This window comes from Nematolebias whitei, chromosome 15 (assembly GCF_014905685.2).
Source record: "Nematolebias whitei isolate Nwh7 chromosome 15, NemWhi1, whole genome shotgun sequence".
In the NCBI taxonomy this organism is placed as follows: Eukaryota; Metazoa; Chordata; class Actinopteri; order Cyprinodontiformes; family Rivulidae; genus Nematolebias; species Nematolebias whitei.
In genome coordinates this window covers 26,585,635-26,598,759 of record NC_056512.1, presented here as the reverse complement: position 1 = coordinate 26,598,759, position 13,125 = coordinate 26,585,635, and the positions used below count along the sequence as shown (strand labels likewise).

Sequence of the window (13,125 nt, the reverse complement as noted above, 5' to 3'; positions counted from 1 at the left end):
TTAACAGTCTGGTGCTGGATCACAGTTGCCTTCATCCTGGGTGCTGGTGTCAACGCTGACGCAGTTGTCAGTCTCAGTTACAACGCTGGCACTGTGGTCACCATGGTTACCGCTGTCACAGTGTTGGTCATTATCTCGATTCAACTGTGCATATTCCAGTGACACCTGTTGAAATATAAGACTGATGAACATAAACTGCTTCCATTGGTGGCTGAAGCACTGACTGACTGAAGGCATCAGTTATGTCCAACAGCACTGACCATCTTTCAAATGTCAAACACTGACTTGAATATAAAAGGCATTCATTCATTCATTCATTCATTCATTCATTCATTCATTCATTCATTCATTCATTCATTCATTCATTCATTCATTTATTCATTCATTCATTCATTTATTCGTTCATTCATTCATTTATTCGTTCATTCATTCATTCATTCATTCATTCATTCATTCATTCATGCATAATTTGGATACAAACAGGAACAGCTGCAGTTTCAAAAATGATTCTTACAAGAATTTTCGTCATAAGAGAAAGCAACGTGTGTCATAACAACAAACAGCATTTTTCTTCAATGCGTTTCTAATAAGGCGACACGGTGGCACAGTTGGTAGAGCTGCCGCCTCTCAGCGAGAAGGTCGCCGGATTGAATCCCGGCTGGGGGGCCATTCTCGGTGGAGTTTGCATGTTCTCTCCGTGCATGTGTGGGTTTTCTCCGGAAACTCCGGTTTCCTCCCACAGACCAAAAACATGCATTTTAGGCTGACTGATAAATTATCCATAGGTGTGAGTGAGAGAGTGAATTGTTGTTTGTCTCTAGGTGTCCCTGTGATGGACTGGAAACCTGTCCAGGGTGTCCCCCGCCTCTCGCACAGTGATGGCTGAACATGGGCACCAGTGGCACCAGTGACCCCAGTGACCCGAAAAGGAAGAAGTGGGTAAAATAATGGATGGATGGAAAGTCTAGAGCAAGTAAACTGTTCTGATTTTGGAGGTTCTCAGTCATACAGATATTTATAGCAAATTCAGTCAAAGACACCCAAGCACCTTAATCCTCAACGGTGTTTCTTTTTCCACCCATTTGCCATTGATTGCATTAAAACTTGTGCCTGAAATCAATGAAACCTCTATTAAAAAGAGCTGTTCTTCAGTCTCAGAGGAATGTCATCAGCGAAGCGCCTCTGATTTCATTCTTCAACACAACACTGACACCTTTTGTAAACCCAATAACATGAAAGACATAAATTATGGTACTATGGCCCCACCAGAGTCCTTAAATACATCATGCCATCCCATCAAGGTTGCCTGTCACCCTTAATATTAGAATAACAACTCTGTTGAATCAAGGTCCAAAAATTACATAAAAATACCTTTAGATGGATTTTATTGACACCAAAGAGCTCAATTCTGCACAGTTCTGAGTTTAGTGAAAAAGTTGTTTAAATAAACCCCTTCTGTGACAACGTCAGAAATTTACCAATGAACATCTACGTGAGCCTGCAATTTGGTACAATGGTAAATCCTGGATATTTGTGGTTATAAAAAATGGAAGCGTCTGACTGCAAAAACCAGAAGAGTGTTTGGAGAAAACATGCAGTAATGCAAAAAAAAAGGTATATTTAAATGTTGAGCTTGGCAGCAGACTGGTCATGCTGTGGATTTGTATTTTAGCCTGTGGTACATGTTACTTTTTACTGTTAGAGGCAGAAAAATATAAGTAAATATCATCAGGCTCAATGTAGACATGACTTGGTTTACAAAAAGTCAAAAAAATATGAAGAGGAGGGCAATCTCACCTGAAAATTCACTATTCAACCATATATATATAAAAAAAAAAAAAACACAATTCAGTCCTCTGAGCCAATATGCAATACCATAAAAACACATTCTGTTAAACTAAAACTGTTCAATGTAATTCCAAAAATACAACTTTTAGGTTTTCTTCTACAAATAAAAATGAACCAGCAGCTGTTCCAGTTACATTTTCTGTTTATGAGATGTACCGTATCTTAAAGACATATCTTAATAGATTAATGTGTTGTTAGTTTGTGTGTTAATGGTACATGTGGAATCTTACTCACGCCGTCAGACGTCTCAGAAACACCTGCAAACAACAAAACCAGAAGATTAGCACAGGGAACAAATAGAGTCTTGGCATTACAGGAGGACCTGTGTAGCAATCAGCACATGTTGTGGGTCCCGAAACTCAGAATCTGACTACAAATGATTGCTGATTTAGCTTTTTTACCCTAATCAGGTTTTAAATTAAAAAAGAAAAGACAAAAGGAAAGAGTTGTAATCTTATATTTGCAGCATGATTGTGTTAAATCAACACAGTCAACTAAATATCATGACAAAACAATAAGCAGCAGTCATCCCCTGAGAACTGAACAATCAGAGTCTGAATGGACGAGCAGACTGTTTGACTCTTTTCTTACAACAGGAAGTCCTCTGACGAAGGCAGGAAGTGGACACCTGGCAGCTTGGCCTTCTGTTTCAATGGGACATTCTTTCACTAACAATGAAAATGTTTAAACTTGGAGTTGATCCTGCTTCCTGTTTTTTTTTTTAAACACCAGTGAACTGATTTGTTTCACTATGTAGCTTTAGTGCTCTGAGTGATAACTGCAGTGTTAGCCATACCTTGCTGGGAGAGGCATACTTCGTTGTGCACAGCGTCTGTGCCCCCTTGCATCGAGGCTGGGATGAAGTTAATTTATAAGAAGGTTGGGTTATTTTTAGGGTCAGACAATGAAGCTTGTTGCTAGAAATATAAAAAAATGCTGCAGGAGTCTCACCTCTGTTTGGATCTGGATCTTTGGTTTGAACCTCTGGGTTTTGAGGTTCCTGCTTTTCTTGGTTGACGGTGCAGCTCTGATCGTCTGACTCTGCAGCACAATATTGTTATAATTAGCAAGTACCTATCTTTTAGAAATAATGATACAGATTTGGATTTTTAATTTTTTTTTAAAGAAGCAATATTTAAAGAATACATCTTGCATTTTTTTTAACCAAAATTATGATGCTTTTAATAAATATTGTTAGATAGTTATAAGAAGTCAGGTCAGATTTTTGACAGTGGGGTTCTGTGGAAAGGTTATGAACAATTAATATTTTACCTGCTGTAGATAGCTTTTGAATGACCTCAGTTTGACAAAATTGTTCCGTTTTGGCTTTGGCCTGACTTGAACCAAACATGAGCTCATAGTTTGATGAGAATTACAGTCTATTTCTCCAAGTTCAGTTTGTTCAAAAAGGTATCTACTACAGGTAACATATTTATTAATTGTTCATAACGTTCCACATCATTCCACCTTCAAAGATCTGAACCATTTCTTTTAACTACTCTCTTCAGCTGTTTCCTTTTGTTTTAGAAAGAGTTTAGTAAACAATAAAAATAAAATATATTCCTCAGATATTTTACCCACCAGAGCCTGAAACGTGGTCACTCCAAACACTTTTTCCCATCATGCTTGGGGTGGCTGCACGAGGAAGACAGAAACACCAATCAAGTTTTCTAATGAATCGTACTCAATCTACAGCGTGACTGTAATGCATTTGCAGCTTCACCATTGGAAACCTCCATGACTTCTGCCTGTGTGAGGCTCAGCCGCTCTGCTTTGGTGCCGACTGACTTCCTGAAGTGAAACAAGACAAAACAATCATGAGACCTCACATCCATCTTTTTTTTTAAACCCAAGTTAGCTCATTTTCGACAAGCAACATAAGCAATATCACTTACACTGATAGTTTGCTTCTCACGCTGACAGCTCTTTGCTTATGGTTAAGAAGACGTTTTCTGAAGGCAATCCCAAGTATCAGGATCAGTATGAGTAGAAGACAGGAGACGACGATAAGAGCTTTCTTCCACCCAGCCAAGTTTACTGCAGACAACATTCGGAGCAGGGAACAGATTAGTAATTAAATTTTACAAAATAATTTTGAAATACAATTGTACCCACAAAACTTCAAATCTTTCTGCACTTTAACCAAAGTTATTATATTTTGTTTCCAGAGCTGTTCACCACAAGATTAAACACACCTCCAATTGCGACTATGTTGCTCTTTTTGACTTCGTTGGCGGCGTTTGTGCTCTCACAGTAATATGTCCCTCCGTGCTTTCTGTTGACGTTGTGTATGGTGTAGGATCCTTCCGTTTCAAAAGTAGTCAGAGTATCAAGCTGATCTTTTGTCTCTGAGTTGTACCATGTGAAGGTGATGGGAGGACTGCCTCTCTGGACGGAACAGACGAAACTCACACTTTGACCCTCTGCGATGTCCCAAGCGCCAGGACTAACGGTCAGCACCGGTTTAGACAACGACTCTGTAGAGTACATCAAACGAGTTATAGAAACAGTTGAACACAGCTTAGAACAGTTTTACTGAATTTTCATCTTACCTATGATTTTAGTTGAGCGTTGCAGGTCTTCTCCCAATCCTATCATGGGAATCTTGTGTTGATTGTTCTGAGCGTGGCAACGAAATTTGCCTAAATCTGAGCTCTTGAAGATGGGAGGCCGGTTGAAGATAGCCTTTTCCTCAGACTTGCTAACCACTCTGGGTTCTCGTAGATTGTCAGGGCCAAACAGGATATACGTGATTGGAAGGGTGCCATGTTTGCTGTGACAAAGCAGCTGAAAACTCTTTCCTAATAAAAGTGTGCCCCCTATTACACTCATCACAGGTTTAGAAACAGGAACTGTGAAAAAACAGAGATAAAGATAAACTGGAGTCACTAAAATGAAATGAAACTTGTGTTTGGTTGATTATTTCTTTTAACAACTCTTCCTGGCAGTAAATCTTATACTCTTGGAAAGTTTGATTAGCTTGTTTACATAGTTCAACCGTTGTTAGAAAAATGCACTTGTGGGTTGAGCAGCAGAGTATGTGGGATGCACCCATGACATGCCATTTCGATTCCTCTTCCAGTACCAAACAATTTATTCAGTATTTTTAGGTGTTGTTGATCAGATTGGACAATTGAAATCTAATGAAACAGGACATGTATACAATTTAACATATTAACTTAACAAACAGCTGCATCAGTAGTATGTGGAAGAACCATACACAGCCATGACAGTCTGGTACCTTCTCTTCGTGCTGCTCATCATCTTGGTTACATAGTACTACTACTGTCCCATTCTCAACCGTTTGTTGCAAGTCAGCAAGTGGGGTTGTTCTGGTCACTCTGGAATGAACTTAATGCCCAAGCTGATTTTCATGGATGTTCATTGGGGTCAAGGTTTGGACTGCTGGCAGGCCATTCCATCCCCTCCACTCCCAAACTCTAGAGGAAGGTTCTGATATACCCTGCACTGTGGCAACAAGTGTTATCATCTCCCAAACTGTGGAAATAAAATAAAGTGCTATGTGTTGTCATCATTGTATGTTCCCATACAATGGCAAAATTAGTTCTCTGCTTTTACCATCGCACCTGGGATACACCCAGGTGGAGCAGTGGGCAGCTATGTAAGTGCCCAGGGAGCAATTGGGGTTAGTTGTCTTGCTCAGCGACATGTGGGAATGGCTGGGGATCAAACCTGGGACTTTCGGGTCCCGAGTCGGCTGCCCTACCTCTACCACATCTTGACACCAATCTAGATCTTGATCCCAAGATCTAGGATTGACACTGGTTGCTCACAGGTGTCTGAAGTGCCTGAAATGCCACATTCAGATGCCTGAATGTCAGCACCTGAGCTCCAAACAAGAGTTAGTAGTAGAATAAATAACTTGGTATTGGCCGAAAATACTTTGTATTTGTTTAGCATAGACATAACACTCATACAATACTTAGCACAACTGTTTAACCCACAAAAGCATTTCTTAACAAGTGTGTCACCATTTGAGAGGAAATAACCAGGCTATCTAAGGGCATAGAATAAGTGTCAAATCTCTTGATACTGTCAGTTGCTTGTGTCTTACAGAAACTATTTGTAAGGACTAAACTACTTGGGCTAAATGCAGTCTACCTTTAGTCAGATATATTTATGACTAAATGAGATACATTTTTAGATTCAGTGCTAGAATTGTGTCTATTGCTCACTGAGGTAGTCCAGATTTTGTAGTGGTTAAGATAACGTAAAGATTGGGATGCATAAATCAGGTTTAGCATATTAACTATGGTGCTCATTTAAGTATATCATTTTCCAACTAATTTCTATTTCTTGCACAAGAGGACTTACCTTTAGCTTGCACCTGAAGTGTTTGGCTATTCTTATGAAAAGTTGTACGAAAAGAAACAGCGGTGACTCTACAAGTGTAGTTGCCATTTCTTTCTGGGTGTGCCACAGAAACATAAGTGCTTGATGTGGTCAGTTCTTTGTTATCCTTGTAGTAGATGTATTTAGTCTTGTTGACATCAATCCTATCAGGAACATAAATGGAGATGGAGCAGCTCAGTTCGAAGCGCTCTCCTTCATATAGGTCTGCAGGCTTCAGAGTCAGCTGTGGCTTCGAAAATACCTCTGTTAGAGTCAGATGGAAAAATGTAAGCATCATGCACCATAATTATTTTACTTATTGTTATATCGGATCTTTCATAATAATGAGAACTTGCCTTTGACGGTGAATGTTATATAGCTTTCTTTTTGGACATTTTCCCACTGTGCTTTGCAAACAAGCTCTCCAGAGTCACCAGCTTGAGATGTAAATCGATGAGCAAGAGCTGTTTTGTCTTTTTTGAGGATCATTTTGTCCTTTATAAGAAATACTTCAATGTTCTTCAAAGGACTGTTCACCACTTTACAGTGAAACTCTACAATGTCCCCCTCATAGACGGTGTTGGAGGGCAGCATATTTACAATTGGAGTAATGTTGAGCACTGGAAGACACAAGGCATCTCAGTCAGCCATACTGTCTCATGCAGTTTTATAATTCTCCAATGACATATTGGCACTCACCTCTCACTAACACATGAGTGTCATCGCTTCTGTTGGAGCGTCTGGTCCCAGAAACCAAATTGATTTCATAATCACAGGACAAAAAGCAGTCTCCAATGTGACTGAGACTCAGAGTGGTCTCTGAAATGTTCCCCGTGCTTTGTACCCGCTTTATCCTCTCAGGGTCTCCACCCCGAAATCTTTGGTAAAAATGGAATATGAGCGATCCTTTCTCCTCTGGAGCGCTGCAGGTGGCTATGAACTCCTCGCTCTCATAGGGTCTTGAATTCTTCAGATGCAGAGTGGGGGTCTGCAGGCCTGAGGAGAAACAGACCATGTGCAAGAGTAAACATTACAGTTAGTCTGCAATTTGATATGTTCATATAGATACAAATGCAACTCCAATTACAAAAAGTTTGGGATTCTTTTCAAAAGTAAAACAAACAAACAAATAAATAAATAAATAAATAAATAGCATCAACCTGTATTTTATTCACAATGAAAAACAGGAAACATATCACATGTTTAAAATAGGAAATTATGCTATTTTAAAAAAAGCTATTGAATTTTATGGTCGCAATAAATCTTTAAAAAACCCTAAACAAAACAAGGTTAGGACAACACCCGGAGAAGCATTTTGCAACTAATTAATTTCATGGCAACAGGTCAGTAAGAGGACTGCATATAAAAAAAGTATTTTAGAGAGACAAAATCTCTCAGAAGTAAACATGAGCAGAGGTTTGTACAAACGTGTCTAGAATAGTTTAACAATATCTAACTAATATTCAATAGAGGGCTCAGTTGTTAGAGCTGTTGTTCCTCAGTGAGATGGAATCCCAGCCAGGGACCTTTCTGGGTGGAGTTTGCACGTTCTCTCCGGGCATACATGGGGTTTTTCCAGGTACTCCGGTTTCCTGTCTCTAAGTGTGAGTGATGGATGGATGGAAATTCAATAGAAAACTAAAAAAAACGGAATATTCCATAACCAAGTTCATAATATTATCAAAATATTTCAAGGTATTGGACAATCTCTGAGCTAAGAGGACTTAAAAGACTAAAAGTCCAGATTAGATGCTCATGATCTTCAAGACCCCAAAACAAGTCTGTTCATCAATACATGGGCTCATTGTCTGTAAACACAGTTCACTGTGCCATTCACAAATGCTGAAGAAAGCTCTGCCATGCAAAGAAGAAGCCATATGAGAACAGTACACCAACTAGAAATGCCGCCATCTTCTCGGGACCAAAGTTCATTCAAAATGGACTGAGACAAAGTTCTGTTCTGTGGTCAGACTAAATGAAATCTGGAATTCCTTTTGAAAACCACAAACACCATGTCCTCCATACTAAAGAGGAAAGGGACCATTTGGCCAGTTATCAGCCCATGGTTAAAAAACCTGCCTCTCTGATGATATGGGGGTGCATTAATACCTATAGCTTTGGCAGCTTACACATCTGGAAAGTCACCATCTATGCACAAAAGTATAGGCCATTTTAAGACCAGTTTAATGTTGGCAAAGAAGACCCAAGAATAAAAAATGAAATAAACAAACCCTATTTCTTCATCTACCTGTGACATCCAATTTCTGGCTGATGCTGGCCTTGCTCTTGTCCTCCACAGAGACTCGACATCTGTAACTTCCAGAGTCGGCTGCTCTGGCGGGGTTCAGCTCGTACGTGATGGTGTCTTCAGGGGTGGTTGAGGTGTAGATGGGAACATCGTCCTGCGTGAGCTTGAAATGATGCTCGAGACGGGAGATGTTGATGAAACTGATGCTGACCTGGCAGTGGAGGGTCACTGGTGTTCCGCTCTGAACGGTGCTCTGCGGCTGGATCTGGAGGCCCACGGTGTCTATGATGAAGGCTGAGGTGCACATGCGGACACAGAAACAAACGGTTCACGTTAAGACCACACCAAAGAGGCACACAGCTAGGCTTTCTTTATGTAACTTGGCTTGATGAAGCCTCAAACTCCAAGAACTAAGAAATAACTGGTACTTTCCAGGTGATTAGGATTTCATCTGGTTTACTTTGTTGTTGTTTTTTACCCTCTGCATTCTTGTTAAAGAGGGTGTTTTACATTTGGTTTTCTGCTGTTTTTGTTCATTGAAACAAGTAAAATATTAAGAAAGGGGAACAAATCTCATCTTGCTCTGACACTTTATCAAAGTGAAACAGTAGGTTTAATGCAGTAAATTAAGACTGCAGTATCTGTGATGATCTAGCAGTCTCAAAGTAAGCCTCCTCTGTGATTTCAGAACTCTGACTTTCTGCTCGACATAAGGTTTTGACCTCACACCCTCAGTCCTGGCTGGGTCTTTGTCTTCACAGCAAACAGGAGCTAATGGAAGGAAGTAAAATGGCTTAACAAACAGTGTTTGACCTTTTCTTCACCTGGAAGAGCTGTGTGGATTTATTTCACTTCTACTTTTTCTTTAGCAACAACACAGATTAGCAATCAGTTTGTCCAATGCAGAGATAGTGAGACATTACCCTGTTTTAACAGCATTCTGTAGTTAAGTTGATGATGATGATGATTATACAATATACCTGATAATAATACACTGAGATAAATTGTACTGTTTTGTCTGGAGTAAAATAACTTGAAGAAATTGCATTCCTGTAATTGTTGAGTGATTTTACTTAATTTGTTGAAGAGTGAATTTCATTGTTACAGTTAAAACAAGTAGAAAAGGAGTTAAATCACCCAAACAGCAGCTAAAATCTTAAATGAGCAAAACCATAGCTAAAAAAAGGTGTAAATTCGAGGAACAATAGCTAAAACCTAAAATGACCACTGCCGTTGCCAAAAGGTCAAATTAGCAACATGTTAGCTGATAAAAACTAGCACAAGTGTATCTAGAAGTTAAAATACCATACCATACCACTTTATTTATAGAGCACTTAAAACAGCGACAAGGCCAACCAAAGTGCTGTACAGACAGAACAACAGGTAACACACAAAGCAACATACAAAATGAAGTAAATCAGAAATATAGACATAAAAACGATGCAGATAATGATGACTAACCAGTGTGGAGCATACAGGTTCAAAACACAGATCATCTGGTGTTGAAAGCTACCGAATAGTAGTGGGTTTTTAAACGGGACTTGAAAATCGAGAGGGAGGGGGCCTGTCTGACAAGCAAAGGTAACTCATTCCAAAGTCTTGGTCCTGCTACAGAGAAGGCCCTGTCCCCTCTGCGCTTAAGACGAAATGATCGAGACAGTAGTTAAAAGAGAAAATGAGCTAAACAGTAGCTTAAAGCTAAATGTAATAAAACCATAACTAACAGCTGAAATGAGCAAAATCATACGTAAAGGCTACTATGAACAAATATACCTTAAAGCTGAGTGTCTCAACACTGTTGATAAAGGCTCAAATAGCTAAGAAAGTAGCTAGCTGAAAGGAGCACACAAAGACAAAAATAAAGCAAGTATAGAAAAATTGGAGGTTGCATTATGTATGTATAGGACTTTGTCCATGTAAATAAAGTTAAATAATTCAAAAAATATAAAAATCACAAAGAATAAAATCCTACTGTTCCCAATTCAGACATATATTTTGATTTATGATTTGTTAAAACAGCCCAAAGTATGTGAAAGTGGTGTACAAAAAACATACAGAGAAATTATGAACAGGAAATCAACAGTGTGAAAGCAGAAGCAGCATCATTCTCACACCTGTGCTCTATAAAGAGCTGCTAATTAGCTTAAATTAGCTACTGTCAAGACCAGAAAGAAGTTATACGGCTAGCCAAAATATGTTAAGCATTAATATTGTTTTACCATACCATACCATACCATACCATACCATACTATTTTATTTTATTTATAGAGCACTTAAAACAGCGACAAGGCCAACCAAAGTGCTGTACAGACAGAAGAACAGGTAACACACAAAGCAATATACAAGTGTATTAAGCTCGTTCTGGTGAATGATTTTATTCTTGCATCCAAATCAGTTTTCCGTTTTTTTTCCTGTATGTGTAGTCTGATAAACTAGTACTTAAAGACTGTAAGTTGAAAAAATTGCAGATTTATCTTATATTTAACAGTCATTTCACTCTTTTAAATGGAAAGTAGTTGATTGTATCCTGTGTGTTTGACTGTTAGTAAAATGTTGCATGAATCAGTAGATGGACTGTAGTTGAACTAATTATTAAGTAATTACCATATTTTCTGGCCTTTAAGTCGCACCATTTTGTCTAATTTGCATACCCTGCAACTTATACGCTGAAGCAACTTATTTATGGATTTTTTCCCATATTTATAAACCAATTTTTGACCGAGATTTGACCATTTTCATTCATTCTGACAATGAAAATATTGAACACTAACATTTTCAGCAGCTAGATGGCACTCGAGTAGCGTGGCATGCCGCTGTGTCATGTAATAGGTAAAAGTAACTATTAATGACACAATTGGCTTGCCATACTGCCACCTTCATCCAGCTTCGGGATCATACCTGGAGCAACCGTCAAATCAGCTGCATTTCGCTGTGCTGCCCCGGCAAAATGCAGCTAATTTGACCATTATAGTGCATTTATTAAGTAAAAGTTCAACTGAAACACACCGTTACTATAAAGTCAAACAAACACATAATTGTCTTTAGGTGCTTATCTTGTTAAATTTCAAAGAAATGCACAGCATTCCTCCTTCCTGATTTCCTCCCTCTGCGCGCTCCCGGAGCACCGAGGCAGCGATTTCTTTTGAAATGCAGCTAATAAAGTGCATTTATTAAATAAAAGTTCAACTGAGGCACACTTTTACTATAAAGTCGAGCAAACAAATAATTGTTTTTAAGTGTTAATCTTGTTAAATTCTCGTTAAAGTCCTCTCGTGCACGCTCCCACGGCCACCATTTTGCAGCCAATTGATTTTTGGCACAACACCGGCCCACATTTCCAGGTTGTCAACGGTGACGTATAATAGATGTGACTTATACGGCGAAGCGACGTATTTATGCATGTTTCCAATTTATTAGACATATTTGGACTGATGCGACTTATACTCAGGTGTGACTTGTAGTGCCGGAAAATATGATAATTAATACATTTCAACATGGCTGCCACAGCTAACCAACCCTAGCCAACACAAACAAAGCCATATATCAATCAACCTTCCAGCTAATGAGCTTAAATTTGATTTGGTAGTAGCAGATAGTCATTCACAACAAATACAATGAGTGAAATCTTGTGATTTCTTGAAAAACTGAATGTTATTTTCAAGGTTTGGCCAAAGTAGTTACATTACTGTACTTTTAAAACACAAACAAAAACAATGACATTTTATTAAAATAGCTGCAACCTAACTGTTTACAGTTTTTATTTATTTTACTGTAAAAATGTCTTAAAATTTAGTTTGTAACGGTCCACTACTGTAGGGTAAACTTCCTTTAGGAGACATTATCAGCATCAGCAATGCATTTTCCTTTTCTAATTGTGTCATATTAGGAGTCCTTTGAAAAATGCTTTCTTTTGTGTTTTGATAACACACCCAGATTCAGTAGCTCCAGAGAGGAAGAGGCCATGACTTCCTCTTTAGCCACGTCCTGTAGTTAGGCGCAAAAACAGATTAAGATAAAACTAGCCGGTTAATTACAGCTAGTTTTAACAACTACTATAAAAACATCTATGTAAAAGATTTCACAGCATCACCTGCGACAAATAAAAACAGCTTCAGTGAATATTGAACTGAAAGCATCTAGAAGGCCACAAGTGCAGGGCTGTTTCTTGGAAAAATGAACTATTTTCAAGGTAAAAATAACTTTTCTGTGTGAATATAACCTCAATCTGTCACAGTACAAGACAAAACTTTCTGTCCTCCAGACCGTAAATAAATTAAATCAAATCAAAATTCAGACATACTTACAAGATTCTCCTTTGACTCGTTGACCTGTGTTTGAAAAAAGAGAAGAAGAGTGAGAATCACAATATTAGACTGAAGTGATGGGACGTTCTTTATCCACGGAGAAGCACAGCAGGGGGTCCTTACAGATGAGACTGCTGAGAAGTAGGAGCAGCAGCAGGCCGGGGGGTCCGGAGCCCATCCTGAGAGAAGGTGGCTCTCTCCTGGAAGATTAAGATCCAGCTCTTGAAGGCAGAAAACTCTGAAGGACAAGAACTCAAAGGATCGGGGGGAGGACCTTAAGAGAGGAGGAGTATGAGGAAGGTAAACTGTATTGATGCTGAGGGCTTGTCCCTCTCCTTATCAACCTTGAGTGTTCAGGAAATGGAGTTTCCT

At 38.9% G+C, this 13,125-nt stretch overlaps 1 protein-coding gene across 1 annotated transcript; it reads right to left on the bottom strand.

The window, feature by feature from the left end:
* Positions 1 to 12,975, bottom strand: pecam1a (platelet and endothelial cell adhesion molecule 1a). The gene is made up of 15 exons (XM_037688515.1): positions 12,877 to 12,975; positions 12,754 to 12,777; positions 8,450 to 8,743; positions 6,901 to 7,197; positions 6,558 to 6,821; positions 6,184 to 6,465; positions 4,401 to 4,700; positions 4,044 to 4,325; positions 3,744 to 3,885; positions 3,572 to 3,639; positions 3,430 to 3,483; positions 2,800 to 2,889; positions 2,645 to 2,701; positions 2,083 to 2,105; positions 1 to 165 (listed from the first exon to the last, which is right to left on the bottom strand). The coding sequence occupies exons 1-15, from the start codon at positions 12,929 to 12,931 to the stop codon at positions 1 to 3; spliced, it is 2,397 nt and encodes a 798-aa protein (XP_037544443.1). The 5' UTR covers positions 12,932 to 12,975.
* Between the last annotated feature and the right edge of the window lie 150 nt (positions 12,976 to 13,125).

Bases quoted from the DNA above. Each gene is read 5' to 3' on its own strand.
- pecam1a (XM_037688515.1), bottom strand. From the start codon at position 12,931: ATGGGCTCCGGACCCCCCGGCCTGCTGCTGCTCCTACTTCTCAGCAGT. The intron at 6,466-6,557 runs GCAAGTTCTCAT...TGACTCTAACAG, and splicing joins TATAACATTCACCGTCAAAG to AGGTATTTTCGAAGCCACAG. The intron at 2,106-2,644 runs GTATGGCTAACA...TGTTGTTTGCAG, and splicing joins AGTATGCCTCTCCCAGCAAG to GTGTTTCTGAGACGTCTGAC.